At 42.4% G+C, this 13,718-nt stretch overlaps 1 protein-coding gene across 1 annotated transcript in view; it reads right to left on the reverse strand.

The window, feature by feature from the left end:
- tnpo1 (transportin 1) overlaps positions 1–13,718 on the reverse strand; it is a 58,627-nt gene that overhangs the window by 9,124 nt on the left and 35,785 nt on the right. The window contains exons 13-20 of the mRNA XM_080742652.1: positions 11,836–12,061; positions 11,106–11,277; positions 9,699–9,785; positions 6,742–6,849; positions 6,348–6,506; positions 5,060–5,147; positions 4,435–4,533; positions 3,745–3,840 (exon numbers count right to left, since the gene is read on the reverse strand). Of these exons, the coding sequence (XP_080598778.1) occupies positions 3,745–3,840; positions 4,435–4,533; positions 5,060–5,147; positions 6,348–6,506; positions 6,742–6,849; positions 9,699–9,785; positions 11,106–11,277; positions 11,836–12,061 (1,035 nt within the window). The remainder of the gene's footprint in view (positions 1–3,744; positions 3,841–4,434; positions 4,534–5,059; positions 5,148–6,347; positions 6,507–6,741; positions 6,850–9,698; positions 9,786–11,105; positions 11,278–11,835; positions 12,062–13,718) is intronic.

A 13,718-nucleotide genomic window follows, 5' to 3' on the forward strand; every position in this document is an offset into this window, starting at 1 on the left:
CATAGGACACAAGTACAAATCAGGCTTAAAAAACAAACACGTTTAAGGGAGAACACTGATCGCACGTCCACGATCATGAGGCAAAATAATGGGCGTGCCAAATAAGTCTCAATCCAACAATAACCTCACTCAAAAGTTGTGTTCGAGCCCATTCGGTTTGTGACACTTCAAAAACCATCAGCCGATTGTAAAGCATGTTCAATTAAAGTAGGACGCAAGCTAGTTGAGAAGCTCCTAACACAAAAAGGTTGGGGGCTTTCAGAGATTTCTCCCTTAAACTCACAAAAATGTTAATTTCTCCTGACAAACAGAAATATGTGGGTGTGGTTTTTTTTTGTCTGGTGTTTTAAAGAAATGAAAGATTATACTCCAAGCCAACTACATGGAAGGAGAATAGTGTCCAGTACAGCAGGTAGAGGAGGAACCTAAGTTTAAAAGACACAGAACTATGCAACATTCTCATTAACAAACAGGCATTTATGAACAATCCAATGACACATGCAGAAAGCAGATGATAGGCTAAATTAGAAACAGAGTTCAGTGCAGGATCAAAGTATCAGAGGCAGATAATAATGTTTGTGTGTCTGTCTTTTGATGCCACTTCCACCATTTGCTCGTGGCATTATGTGACTCAACTCTATAGACTTGAGGCCAAAAGGAGCATACATTTGCCTTCAGAGTACATTTTAGACCCAGTGGTGGACTAGTCTTGCCTAGCCAGAGATCTACATCTGGTATGGAGTTGAGTAAAGTACATTTACTTAAGTACAACTTTGAGTTATTGTTTTACTTTACGGGAGTATTTCCAGTTTTCAGTGGCCCACTTTTACTTCTTCTACTCCAATCTCAGAGGCAAATGTATTGTACTTTTATTAGACTACAATTATTTGAAAACTTTAGCTACTATTTACTTTGTAGATTTTGATTATTATTACAAAAAACTTAACCCTATATGCATTTCGGCTATTTGAAAATAGCCGATCTACAGGTGAAAACTTGCGAAATGGGATATTCTGCATAATGAGTAATTTCTACTTTTGGCACCTTAAGTATATTTTGATAGCAATACTTTTGTACTATTATTACTCAAGTAAAATTTGATTACCAGACTTTTACTTGTACACAGAGTATTTCTACATTGCAGTATTGATACTTGATACTAATCGTATCTCTAATCGTCTGGCTACGCAAGGCTAGTGTTGTAAGGGTTCTTAAATCAAGGCCGGGTTTCCCAAAGCGACTTTAGCCCTTCGTAGCTCACGCATGGTCGTAGAGACCAAGCACTGACCGTCATGTTCCCGGGTTTGCATAGGTTCGGGCAGAGCGACTTATTTAGCCCCCTAAAATCACTTTGAGAGACCCGGCCAATGTCTCTATGGCTAGATTTACACAGGAACACGCCGGGAGTTTGTGCACTTTGCGGCGCATATTCTCTACAATATTTACCTGTTCCAGTGCAAATCTACTTCTAGATCTTCTATGGATGGTTTGCTAAATTGGTGGCTGTGTACGTATCCTGCATTAAACATTTGCCATTCTTAACAACATTCAACATCTATTGGCAGATATGCATTCACATTTAAAGAACAGTAACTCAAAAACAACAAATAAATAAACTGACAACAAACAAACAGGAACACAATCTACAGAGTCCCTAATGTTCGATTATTCCAGCAGAGTTACACTTCCCCCTCCAATTGGCTATTGTTCATTTAAATCGTAATTTAGGCTCACAAAAGCACAACTTTGTATTAAATGTGCAGAGCAGAGTGTAACCGTGATTTCTAAAGTCATAGGCTAGGTGCCTATATGTATATGTATGTATTTTTTTCTCAACACCACAAGAATCAGTTTAGGTATTTCCTTTTTTGATGACTTATAACTAACTATATACAACTCTAATCTGTTTATAAGCATTCTTTATCCAAAGCAGCGTTGATTTCGTCGACTAAAACTATGACGAAAAATGTTTGTTGACTGTGTTTTTTTCACTGATGAAAACTAAATAAAAACTAAGCTGTGATGACTAAGACTAAATATATTGACAATTTTGTCAACAAAATAAAAACTAGACTAAATCGTTAGGGAGGGACTAGTGGAGAAGAGAGTCATTTTATGTTTGGTTGCTCTCAGGTGATGCGTGCTGAAAATAGACGATCTACAAGCTGTTGTGAGTTGTGAGTTGTGAGCTTGTAGATCGGCTATTTTCAGCATAGATCACAACCAAGTGTAAAATCAGTCATTACGATGCCATCAAGGCCTGCCAAAATACATTTCAGTTGACTAAATCAACTGTAGCTTTAGTCGCCTAAAAACGTATGATATTTAGTCGACTAAAATTAGATTAAAACTAAAACTTTTCAGGTGACTAAATTATGACTAAAACTAAATGACACTTTATTCAAAAGACTATGACTAAAACTAAATCAAAATTTGCTGTCAAAAACAACATTGATCCAAAGTATCTAAGGCAAATCATTACTGTAAATGAGGCTGTGAGTACAATCCTCTGTCTTGCCACCTATCTGTGCTCTGCATCTTCTTTCGTTCCTACAAGCTGCTTAACCTGATGCTGAATGCAGATCAGTTCATTCCAAGCCTGGGCACTTAACACGGCTCGCTTGATTCTAAGAATCAACAAAAAAAAAAAGGATTTAACTCAAACCCCAAATCACCTTCAATCTAACCCTTTTCACGCCCACCCCATTAACCACTTCACGTGGGGAAAAATATCCACTCCACAAGTTCCGCAAGCATGTACAGGTATATGTGTTGTCTTTGTACGAATTTGGTTATTTTGGACACTAATGTCATACCCAAAATAGTGACGCCAGGGTTAACGTGGTTAAATAGTTTGGCTATTTTGGTGAAAGTGGCAGAACCTGTAAGGGCCAGGGCTTGGGGCAGGTTTTCAGATCAAGATTAAGGGGTAGGGCAGGCGCTTTCCGGAGTAGGGCTGCAACTGTCAATTATCTTCTTAGCTATTATCCTCTTTTTGGATTACTCAAATACTCAACAAGCACGTTTTAAAAAGAAAAGTACATATGTTACGGAGGTGACTCCGAACCTCCCCACCCAGCTTCGAACCCGGGTCTCCCACGCTAAAGTCCAATATCTTAACTATTACTCCAAAGGTATATCCCTATGGAACGAGGGCAGATACTAGAGTTTTGAGGCATCCTTCAAGGCTGGGGCTGTGACTCTCTCGGCCACACTCACCCCCCTTTGACCTCCTCCTACGGGGAAGCCCGGATCCGGGTCACGGCACGGTCTCCCGCGTGAAAGTCCAATATCTTAACCATTACTCCAAAGGGATATCCCTATGGAACGAGGGCAGATACTAGACTTTTGAGGCTTCAGGCTGGGGCTGAAGCCTTCCCCCATAAATAAATAAATAAAGATATCAATAATATAATTGAGTAACCACTCAAGTCCCATTTTATGCTTTGTCGCACAGCGCAGTGTAGTGCGACAAAGCATAAAGTCTATCACTTTCGAAAATGACAAATTATTTTCTATGATCGAGTCAAACAATAATGCTTTGATGAACTGTTGCACCCATACTCCAGAGATACGTCTGTCTGTACTGTTGTGTCTGTGTCTGTGTGTGTGTGTGTGTGTGTGTGTGTGTGTGTGTGTGTGTGTGTGTGTGTGTGTGTGTGTGCGTGCGTGTGTGTGTGTGTGTGTGACCTCCCTGTGTGTGTGCAGCGGCCTGGCTAGCTCGCCAGCGCCACCGTGTGGTACCTGTGTTCTCCAGCAGAGTCTTTGGGGTGTTTGGCCTGTTAATGATCTCCACCAGCTGGTGCAGCACCATGGCAACGTAAGGCTGCATTTCAGGCCCTGCGGGCGGTGGGAAGGTAATGTTATGAACCCAATAAGACCCGGAATTATTTTACGCTTTAGCCGTTGAAAAATAGCAGATCTACAAGCTCGCAGCGCGGCACTGTGCGAGCTTGTAGATCTGCTATTTTTTTTTTAATCGTGAAAATGTGCGCAAATCTTTGAATACATCTTTTTTTTTTTAAGTGAACATTTGTAATTCGAATATTTGCTTCTGGGGGGTCCCTGATACAAAATATTTCGAGATGGGGGTCGGCGGCCAAATACATATCATTCTAGGGGTCCTTGACATGAAAAGGTTTGAGGACCACCGACATGGAAACCACCTCACAAGGATTTAGAAGACATTTATAGAATCGGGCACAAATTTGCAAAAATCTTCAGGATTTTTCAAAAAATAGCAGATAATAATTATACAAGCCGCGCTGCAAGCTTGTATATCTGCTATTTTTCATTAGCTAAAGCATAAAATAATGGTTAAAGAAATAATGCGTAATAATTATTGGGTTAAAAGGAGAAAGAGAGGCAGGCGACTGATCATTCACGACCCAACTCAAATAGCATGAATACAGTCCGGAGGAGCGAGGCACTCACCCATTTGTATAGAGATCTCTCCGATCGCCCACGTTGCATTGTTGCAGACCGATATTAACTCCGGGTTTAGATTGGTGCCCAGTATAGGCATGAAGTCAGCTGGAAGAGGAACAGTAAATATTGTCACTATCGGACAGAAAACCTTGCATCTCCATGTTTCAAATTTGTACGTTTCTTTGTGAAGTAAGGCCCTGTGAAAGTAGTGAAAACAGCAGATCTACAAGCACACAACGCCTCGCAACCGCGAGGCGTTGTGTGCTTGTAGATCGGCTGTTTTCACTAGTTTAAATCATTTAAAAAATGGTGAATGCGAAACGAACGGTTTTGGACATGCAAACTTTCCACCCGACGACAACGATATGCTTCAGGAACTGACAGGGCCATAATTCAGTTTGCATTTCTGTTTGCCTTGTATAGGCTTTGAAGTTGCACACGGCAGATATGACACATGACCTAAATATACAAAGAAATAACTCCCATATTCGACAACTTTATACTTGAAAAATAACATTGATAATGGAAATAGCTGATCTACAAGCTCACAATGCATTGCATCGCGACGCGCTGTGAGCTTGTAGATCTGCTATTTCCACTATTTAAAACAAAAATATTGTGCGGTACCTACCGATGCAGGGCTTGACGTGCTGGAAACAAGCTTTGGTCAGATCCCCCAGCAACGCAAACGAACTCTGACGGACCTCTGGCATTTTGTCCTGTGAAACGGAGAGCAATTACGTGTTGGTTTCCCACAGAGTGTATGGAATTAAAGCAAAAACTACACATTGGTATGAGCTTATGGTTGTGTAGTTCAGTGGTCCTCAACCTTTTCAGGCCGGGACCCCCAAAATAAATCACTAAAAGTTGAGGCATTACATTTTGTATACCACGGTTCTATTGTGAAAATAGCAGATCTACATGCTCACAACGCCTCACCGCCTCACAACGCCTCGCAACGCGAGGCGTTGTGAGGCGTTGTGAGCATGTAGATCGGCTATTTTCACAAGTTCTGCCTCTTATATTTGACAATTTAGCCAATGTTTAATTTGTCATTTTTAGAGGTATTAAAAAGTCCTTAAATTATCACTTTAGAAATGTGCAGATACCCTCATACACTTAAACTTTATGTGTGTTTGTTTACTGTTGAGAGAGAAAACAATGTTGCTCATTAAGTTAATCATCTGGGGACCGCCCAAAATAAAATAATGTAACCCTAACCCTAACCCGACCCACAGGTTGAGAACCACAGGGTGTAGTTTACTGACGTTGACTCCAAACACTGGCGAGATACGTTTCTTACTTGCACGCATTGGTGCATTATTCAGGGTTCTCACACATTTTACCAATTAATTTCCAAAACTTTTCCAGAATATTTAACCCAATTTCCAGGACTATATAACAATAATTCAACTCAATAACAAGTCGCCTATGCGCAATGCCCAAAGACAGATAGTGTATGCCAGTGGTTCTCAACATTTTCAGGCTGTGACCCCCGAAATAATCATATTTTAACTGGGGACCCGGCACCCTGACGAGCACTAAGAGTTGAGGAATTTTGTATAACACGGTTCTATCGTGAAAATAGCCGATCTAAACGCCTCACGTTGCGAGGCGTTGTGAGCATGATGTAGATCTGCTATTTTCACAATTTCTGCCTCTAATATTTGACAATTTGGCCAATGTTTAATTTGTCATTTCAGAGGTATTAACAAAAGCAATAACCAAAGACAATGCATAGCTATTTTTTCCAGGACCTTCCAGGACCCTTGATCAATTCCAAAACTTTTCCAGTACTGGAAAAATATTTGTCTAATTTCAAAATATTTCCAGGAATTTCATGACCGTGGGAACCCTGATTATTGTGTGCAGTTCTTACCTGCATGCATTGGGTGCGTGGGGGTGTTTGTACTTCTTACCTGCATGCATTGGTACATTAGCGTGAGGATATTACTTCGAGCGACCAGCTGTTCGATGTTGCCTCCCAGGCCTTCGGCCAGCCCACTGAGAAGGTCCAGAGCTACGATCATGAAGTCCTTGTCGGGGGCCTCGTACTGGTCCGGCTGAGACTGGTGAAGCTGGAGTGAGGGTGAGGGAATACATGTTTGCGGATACATGTTGAAATCATGTAGAAAAAGGAGAACGAGATTTTGTTTCATAATGGCATGACATAATAGTTTCTCTCTATGCTGGCACTGTATATGCCAGGGGTCCTCAAATACAAATCTTGACACAAATATTTTTTTGGAAACAGGCAAAGGTCAGCTTATTTTCGTAGCTGTTTCTGAACTGACGCCACTACTGCAGACTCACCACAGACTGGGCCAGGGTCTTCTGCACCAGGTTGACACAGCGCTGGTACACAGGCTCACAGTAGGGCAGGAAGCCACTCTGCAGGGCCGTGGCCACCGACGACAGGCACTGCAGGGAGGAACAGCAAGCTGACAGTCAGTGTGTGCATCGTCACTGTCGGGCAGAAACCTTGTATCTCAAAGTTTCAAATGTGTTTTCTTTTTGTAAATTAAAGCCCTGCTTCATCATACAGGAATGTTGCACAAAACAAGTGAAAATAGAAACGGAGGGGGAGAGTGATTTAATCCGGTTGCTCCGTAGGTCCGTATGTAATTGTCTCTGTCCATAACCTTACGGACAACACTCAACCCGACGGATTAAAACCGAAATACCTGTGGCGAACCTTTGTCAACCGTGGCAGTAGTGAGGACAATTACTTACTAGTAAGACACCTCAGGGTGACATGCCAATTCTTGACTATCTGGCCAACCACAGTGTTTCTCTGACGATTCTAGTTGTTATCATTCTGGGGGGAGTTTGTTCATGTTTTTGTGAGGGTATCAACCCTAGGAGACACGGGGAGAACATGCAAACTCCACACAGAAAGGCCCTATCGCCAACCCCACCTAGGGTGTGAGCGATGGGGCCTAAACATGGAAATGTGGAGAACACCAGTCCATCATGTCATAATGGGACTACCGTCATAGACAGTAGCCATTGTTAGGCCGGAGTCAATGGCTGTGTCTATGACGGTAGTTCCATATGACATATTGGACTAGACTATCTCCATATATAGTGTTATCCACATCTCCATGTTAGGACTCATATATGGGCATAAAAAGTATGTCATGTGACATCACTTCCTGTACAGACAGTCAGCCATTGACTCCGGATTAACAATGGCTACTGTCTATGACGGTAGTCCCATATGACATATTGGACTAGACTATCTCCATATATAGTGTTATCCACATCTCCATGTTTAGACAGCCAATGACTCCGGCCTAACAATGGCTACTTTCTATGACGGTAGTCCCATATGACTATATAGTGTTATCCACATTTCGTGTAGCCGCCCTGTACAGGAAGTGATGTCACAACTCCTCGCCCTAAAGGGCGAGGTCGCGCCAATTCTTGACCATCTGGCCAACCACAGCGTTTCTCTGACGATTCTAGTTGTTGTCATTCTGGGGGGAGTTTGTTCATGTTTTTGTGAGGGTATCAACCCTAGGAGACACGGGGAGAACATGCAAACTCCACACAGAAAGGCCCTATCGCTCACACCCTAGGTTGGGTTGGCGATAGGGCCTTTCTGTGTGGAGTTTGCCTAAACCTGGAGATGTGGTACAGAAGGTCTCATATATGGGCATAAAAAGTATGTCATGTGACATCACTTCCTGTACAGACAGTCAGACAGACAGCCATTGACTCCGACCTAACAATAGCTACTGTCTATGACGGTAGTTCCATATGACATATTGGACTAGACTATCTCCATATATAGTGTTATCCACATCTCCATGTTAGGACTCATATATGGGCATAAAAAGTATGTCATGTGACATCACTTCCTGTACAGACAGTCAGCCATTGACTCCGGATTAACAATGGCTACTGTCTATGACGGTAGTCCCATATGACATATTGGACTAGACTATCTCCATATATAGTGTTATCCACATCTCCATGTTTAGACAGCCATTGACTCCGGCCTAAGAATGGCTACTTTCTATGACGGTAGTCTCATATGACATGATGGACTGGACTATCTCCATATATAGTGTTATCCACATTTCGTGTAGCCGCCCTGTACAGGAGGTGATGTCACAACTCGCTGACATCACACTGACATCACAAAGGATACGGAAGGACGGTCACGAGGTTACGGAAGGAAGGAAGGAAGGAAGGAAGGACACTCAAGTGACACGGTTTTTCAGAGTATATGCGACCTTCGGTCGCAATAACAGCGGTTCTGAAACTATGTGTCCCAACAAGAAATATAATTTAGCAAGAAACGGGAAAAAAGGAACGTCATTGCAATTACTGAAGAGGACGTCTCGACTCCTCACAGTCACAGCCTCAAACAGCTTTATTGGCATGAGAAAACATACACACAAACGCGCGCGCGCACACACTCACACCGCTTGTCCTCCAACATCGGTCCCTCGGGGAGTTGCATTTACCGCGACAACGTTGCCGACAGCAAACACCACGTCGGTCGTCGGGTCAAGAAATTCTGTGGTTCTACATATTTTGGCTAAAAAACCACCTCCATGTGGTGCGCGGCCCAAACGGGAGCAGAATTGGAGCGGAGAGCAGGTCGGCACGGAATAACGTAGAGAGGAACTATGCATGTCGACGGATCTACCGTACGTACTGTCTCACCCAAAAACGTACACAAAATCACGCATACGTAACTATAAACGGCTCTTTAGGAGTATGCAGAGGTACTGATGGGGGTACGTGAGAAATGCCTCCAAAACAGAAAAATATAAGTAAAAATCATGATCAAACATAGTTAAAGAATTAAAAAACATTTACTGTTATGTTTAATGATGACACATGGAGAAACCTGGTGTGAGCCTGATAGTTACTAAGCCAAATTACTTGGTACCAGGTACCTGGGATGTGCTTGAAAGTATACTGCTCAAAGAAATGAAGGGAACAAAATGTTCCCTTAATTCTTTGAGCTTTCTTTGAGCAGTACTCAAAGAAAGCTCAAAGAATTAAGGGAACATTTTGTTCCCTTCATTTCTTTGAGCAGTATAATAGTTTGAATGTTTTAAAGTTATTGACAAGAAAACTGAACTGAAATGTTTTGGCCACAGTGTTAAAAACAAATCTACCATTATTTATTTTAATTGCTGTTTTATGTGCAAAGTGTTGTTGTCGGGTAAAGGGGGTACTTGGATTCAGAAATCAGGGAAAGGGGAAATTCAAGCCAAAAAAGATTGAAAACCACTGCTTTAGACACTCACCTCTAGCAATGGGAAGAGATCTTTGTCTTCGTCCTTTAGCTGGTTCCATTTCTGGATGAGGGGAGGCATCAACATCTGGATGTATTCCTGTCACACAGAGGGATCAGAGTCACGCACTTACATGCTGTGCAGGACACAATGACACAACAGTGCTATATTACCGGACTAATAGACTAATACAGGGGTCTTCAACATTTTCAGGCCAGGAACCTCCAAACTGATGGGGATATGGAGCAGGGACCCCCTACCTCGTAGGGTGGGGGTGGGGCTATACAAAATGATTATTAAAATAAATAAAATAATAGATTGATATATTCATGTTTTTATGCTGGCTGTACCACTGCCATTTATAAACTATACCTTATTAACTGAGAACCAATGTCAATACTATCAATCTATCACTAACAATCTGTTTTCTATATTTAAAGACAATTTCCTTCTTTAAAAAAAAAATAAATAAAAAATCGGGGACCCTGACCCCTAGGGGGTCCTCAGAGTTACTACTGGGGGTCCTCCAAATCTTTGTGTGATAGAAACTTGTTTTCTCCTTTTTTATATTAACACATCGGATGCCCACGTGGTGTCTACAAGTCAATTTCTTTGATGTCGCTGGAGGCCCACGACGCGTTTGACGCGTTGTACAGTAAACTATACTGTACTGTAGCTACTGCACTTGGCTACCGCGGTGATGAAACAAACTCCATTTCCCAACATGCAGCGCGCAATTACGTCACCCGGACGTGCTGTGTGTCTCGTTGACTTCCTGTTTAGCGGCTGCACAAAAATGCTGTTTTCTCCTAATCTAGCTTTTAAATCACTTTCATTTCAAAACGGCAGCCTCTTCTACCTGCCGTAACACAAACACTGTGGCTTAGAAATGATAAAAAACGGTCCTGACTGAAAGAAAAGATTTTTGCGAAATAAACAGGACATACTCGGATTACATTTACTCGGATTACTTTTCTCGCCAGTACTCTCGCCGGTAGGTAAAATGACGCGTTGCCATGGGCACCAGCAAATTAAGACACGTTAACCACGTGGGCGTCCGATGTGTTAACAAGTGAAACCTAGCGTCCATATTCGGAGAACCAAAAATAGCAGATCTACAAGCTCACAACGCCTCGCATTGCGAGTAGATCGACTATTTTCGGCAAAGAGGTTTGGTGTAGAGGAGAAAAAGAGCAGACTAAGTACAGAGTGAAAGGTCAAATTGATGAAGTATTGATGATTCAAGTAGTTAAATATCTGAAAACACAAATTGTCATGAATCCAAAATACACTGATGATTGTGCTGTCAAACAATGAAACTATATGGAATCTATGAAAAGGTTTTGGGGGTCCCTACTTCATCTCTCTCTCAACTAAGGGGTTTCTTGGCCTGAAAACGTTTAATGACCCTTGGCTTACAGGTTTGTTGAGGTGGTGTCCCACGCTGTCTGCCAGGGTTCCTATGGCGTCGTAGAGGATGAGCAGGTTCTTGTGCTGGTACTTGTTGAAGGCAAACACCAGCGTGTCCAGGATGTAGGCCAGGTAGGGCACCAGCTCTGTACACGCCTCCTCCTCCAGAGTGGCAAAGGCACTGCGGCCAGGGGCGTCACAAGGGGGGGAAAAGTGGGGCTGAGTTACTAGGGCCCAAGGTGGACACTGTCACATTTGTACACTGTCAGAGTTAAGGGGAGACCTGTGTGGAACATATATTTTGGAACTGTCCAAAAATGTATAAATATTGTGGGGTCAGTAATAAAAGAGATATGAAATACCATAGACGAGTGTGGTATTATATTTAGGAAACTTGACACAGGAAAACACACATGGAGACGACATGTATCTGGTCAAGGTGCCAGCAAGGTGCCAGCAAAAAAGCAATAACGAGACTGTGGTATAGACGTGACTCCCCAACTGGCTGTGCATTGTGGAGGAAATGTACTGTATGTAATGGAGTGATTTACACATAGACTCATACAGGAAGAGTGGGAGAAATGGACTGAATACACAAACCAGAAGAATGACACCACAGAGGATTAAAAAGGACTCTAATATGATAATGAAAATTATGTAAAAGTTGACCCTGTGAATATATAATAAATAAATAAAATAAAGAAACACTGGTTTAGTGTGTGTGTGGAGCACGTCCAACCTGCAGGCGGCCTCCTGGACCCGCTTGTTCCCGTCCAGGATGCGTTTGAGCAGCTCGGTCATGAGGGGCTTCAGGTAGGTGTCGGGGGGCTGGCTGACCACCCAGTGGGCGTAGCGGCTCAGCGTCCAGCAGGTGATGGAGCGCACCAGGGCCTTCTTGTCCGACAGACACTGCACCAGGTGGGGGATGAGCTCGGGCAGGTACTGCGTCATGCCCTGCATGCACCCTAGGTGTTGGGCGATATGGAAAAATACTAGCCTGGTTAATAAACCAGACCGCACAACACCACCACCTGGCGCTAGTGGTGGTGTAGTGTGGTCTGGTCCCTCACGATTGAATCCATTTCCACCAGCCACCAGAAAGGGTTAGCCAATCAGGGCTGTAGGCTGTGTGTGCACAAAAACATTCCCCCCTCCCCCTCCCCTCTATGACAGGCATCAAACAGGTAGTTTTCTTTGATGCTTTCATTGATTAGAGAGAACACTAACGAGGTCTTGACACTTTTATGGCCCAATCAATTACCTTAGTTCACAACCCCTTTTAAGTTCAAATGGAGCAATTAGAGCTCACCAGGCTTTAGAAATGGAATCTCTCCCTGCAATCCCAGACTCTCTTCCCAAAACGAAGTGTGTGATAGAGGCTGGCACTGCCAGGCTAGAAAAATACAATATCACAATATTCTTCCAAGCTGTATCAAGATACGCAATCTCATCACGATTCTTTTTCAAGTTGGTTTTTATGGTTGTTTTTCCAAGACTCTTAACAGTACTAGGCTACCACCTACAGGGTAACAACAACTAAAAGAAAACAAAGTAACCGACCATTTAGACCGGTGGTCCTCAAAGTGGGGTCCAGGGACTCTGTGGGTTCCTTTTGGGAGGTCTAAATTGACCCTTATAAGTATATAACTCTGACAGTATACACATGAAACCAAATGGACCCTTACGGGTCCATTTGGTTTCATTTGTATACTGTCAGAGTTAAGGGGAGACCTTGACATTTTAAAGTTTGAGATCTACTGTTTTAGACCAAAATGTAGGTTTAAATGAATTCTGCAATGAATGTATGAACAATTCAACAGGAGTTTTTATGAAGCTCCCTCATTGTATGACAATATATACGACATCTCTGAAAAGAAATATCGTGGAGACATTGTATCGTGGAGACATTGTATCGTCTCAACGATATTTATCACCATATCGCCCACCCCAGCATGCACCCTGGACATGGAACAGCGGTGGAAAGTAACTAAGTACATGTACTCACGTACTGTATAACAGTGGTTCTCAACCTTTTCAGGGGGAGCCGCGACCCCCAAAATAATCATATTTTAACCGGGGACTCCCCCACCCTGACAATAGGCTCTATGCATATACGCCATTTTGTTCTACTTCCGGGTGTCTTTCGACTTCCTTCACAGGTGTTACCGATGATACTAATGAAGGGTCTGTTCCATTCTGGTCAAACAGAGTCAGGGTACTGATATTGTGAATGTTGGCTCACTGGAAACACTCTGCTACAAGACCCACTGTGCAATAAATCAAACAGAGCCTTGATTAGTATCATCAGTAACACCTGTGAAGGAAGTCGAAAGACACCCGGAAGTAGAACAAAATGGTGTATATGCATAGAGCCTATTGCTAAGAGTTTACATTTTGTATAACACGGTTCTATTGTTTCACAATTTCTGCCTCTAATATTTAACAATTTGGCCAATGTTTAATTTGTCATTTTAGAGATATTAAGTAACATTTTGAGATATTTGTAATTTACTTGAGTGTTTCCAATTTTCAATACTTTTACTTCTACTCCAATAAATCTCAAAGGCAAATATTTTACTTTCACTCCACTATGAGTACCTGAGACGAATAACAGTCTAAGTT

Source organism: Nannobrachium achirus (assembly GCF_963921795.1).
Source record: "Nannobrachium achirus genome assembly, chromosome: 15".
Classification (NCBI taxonomy): domain Eukaryota; kingdom Metazoa; phylum Chordata; class Actinopteri; order Myctophiformes; family Myctophidae; genus Nannobrachium; species Nannobrachium achirus.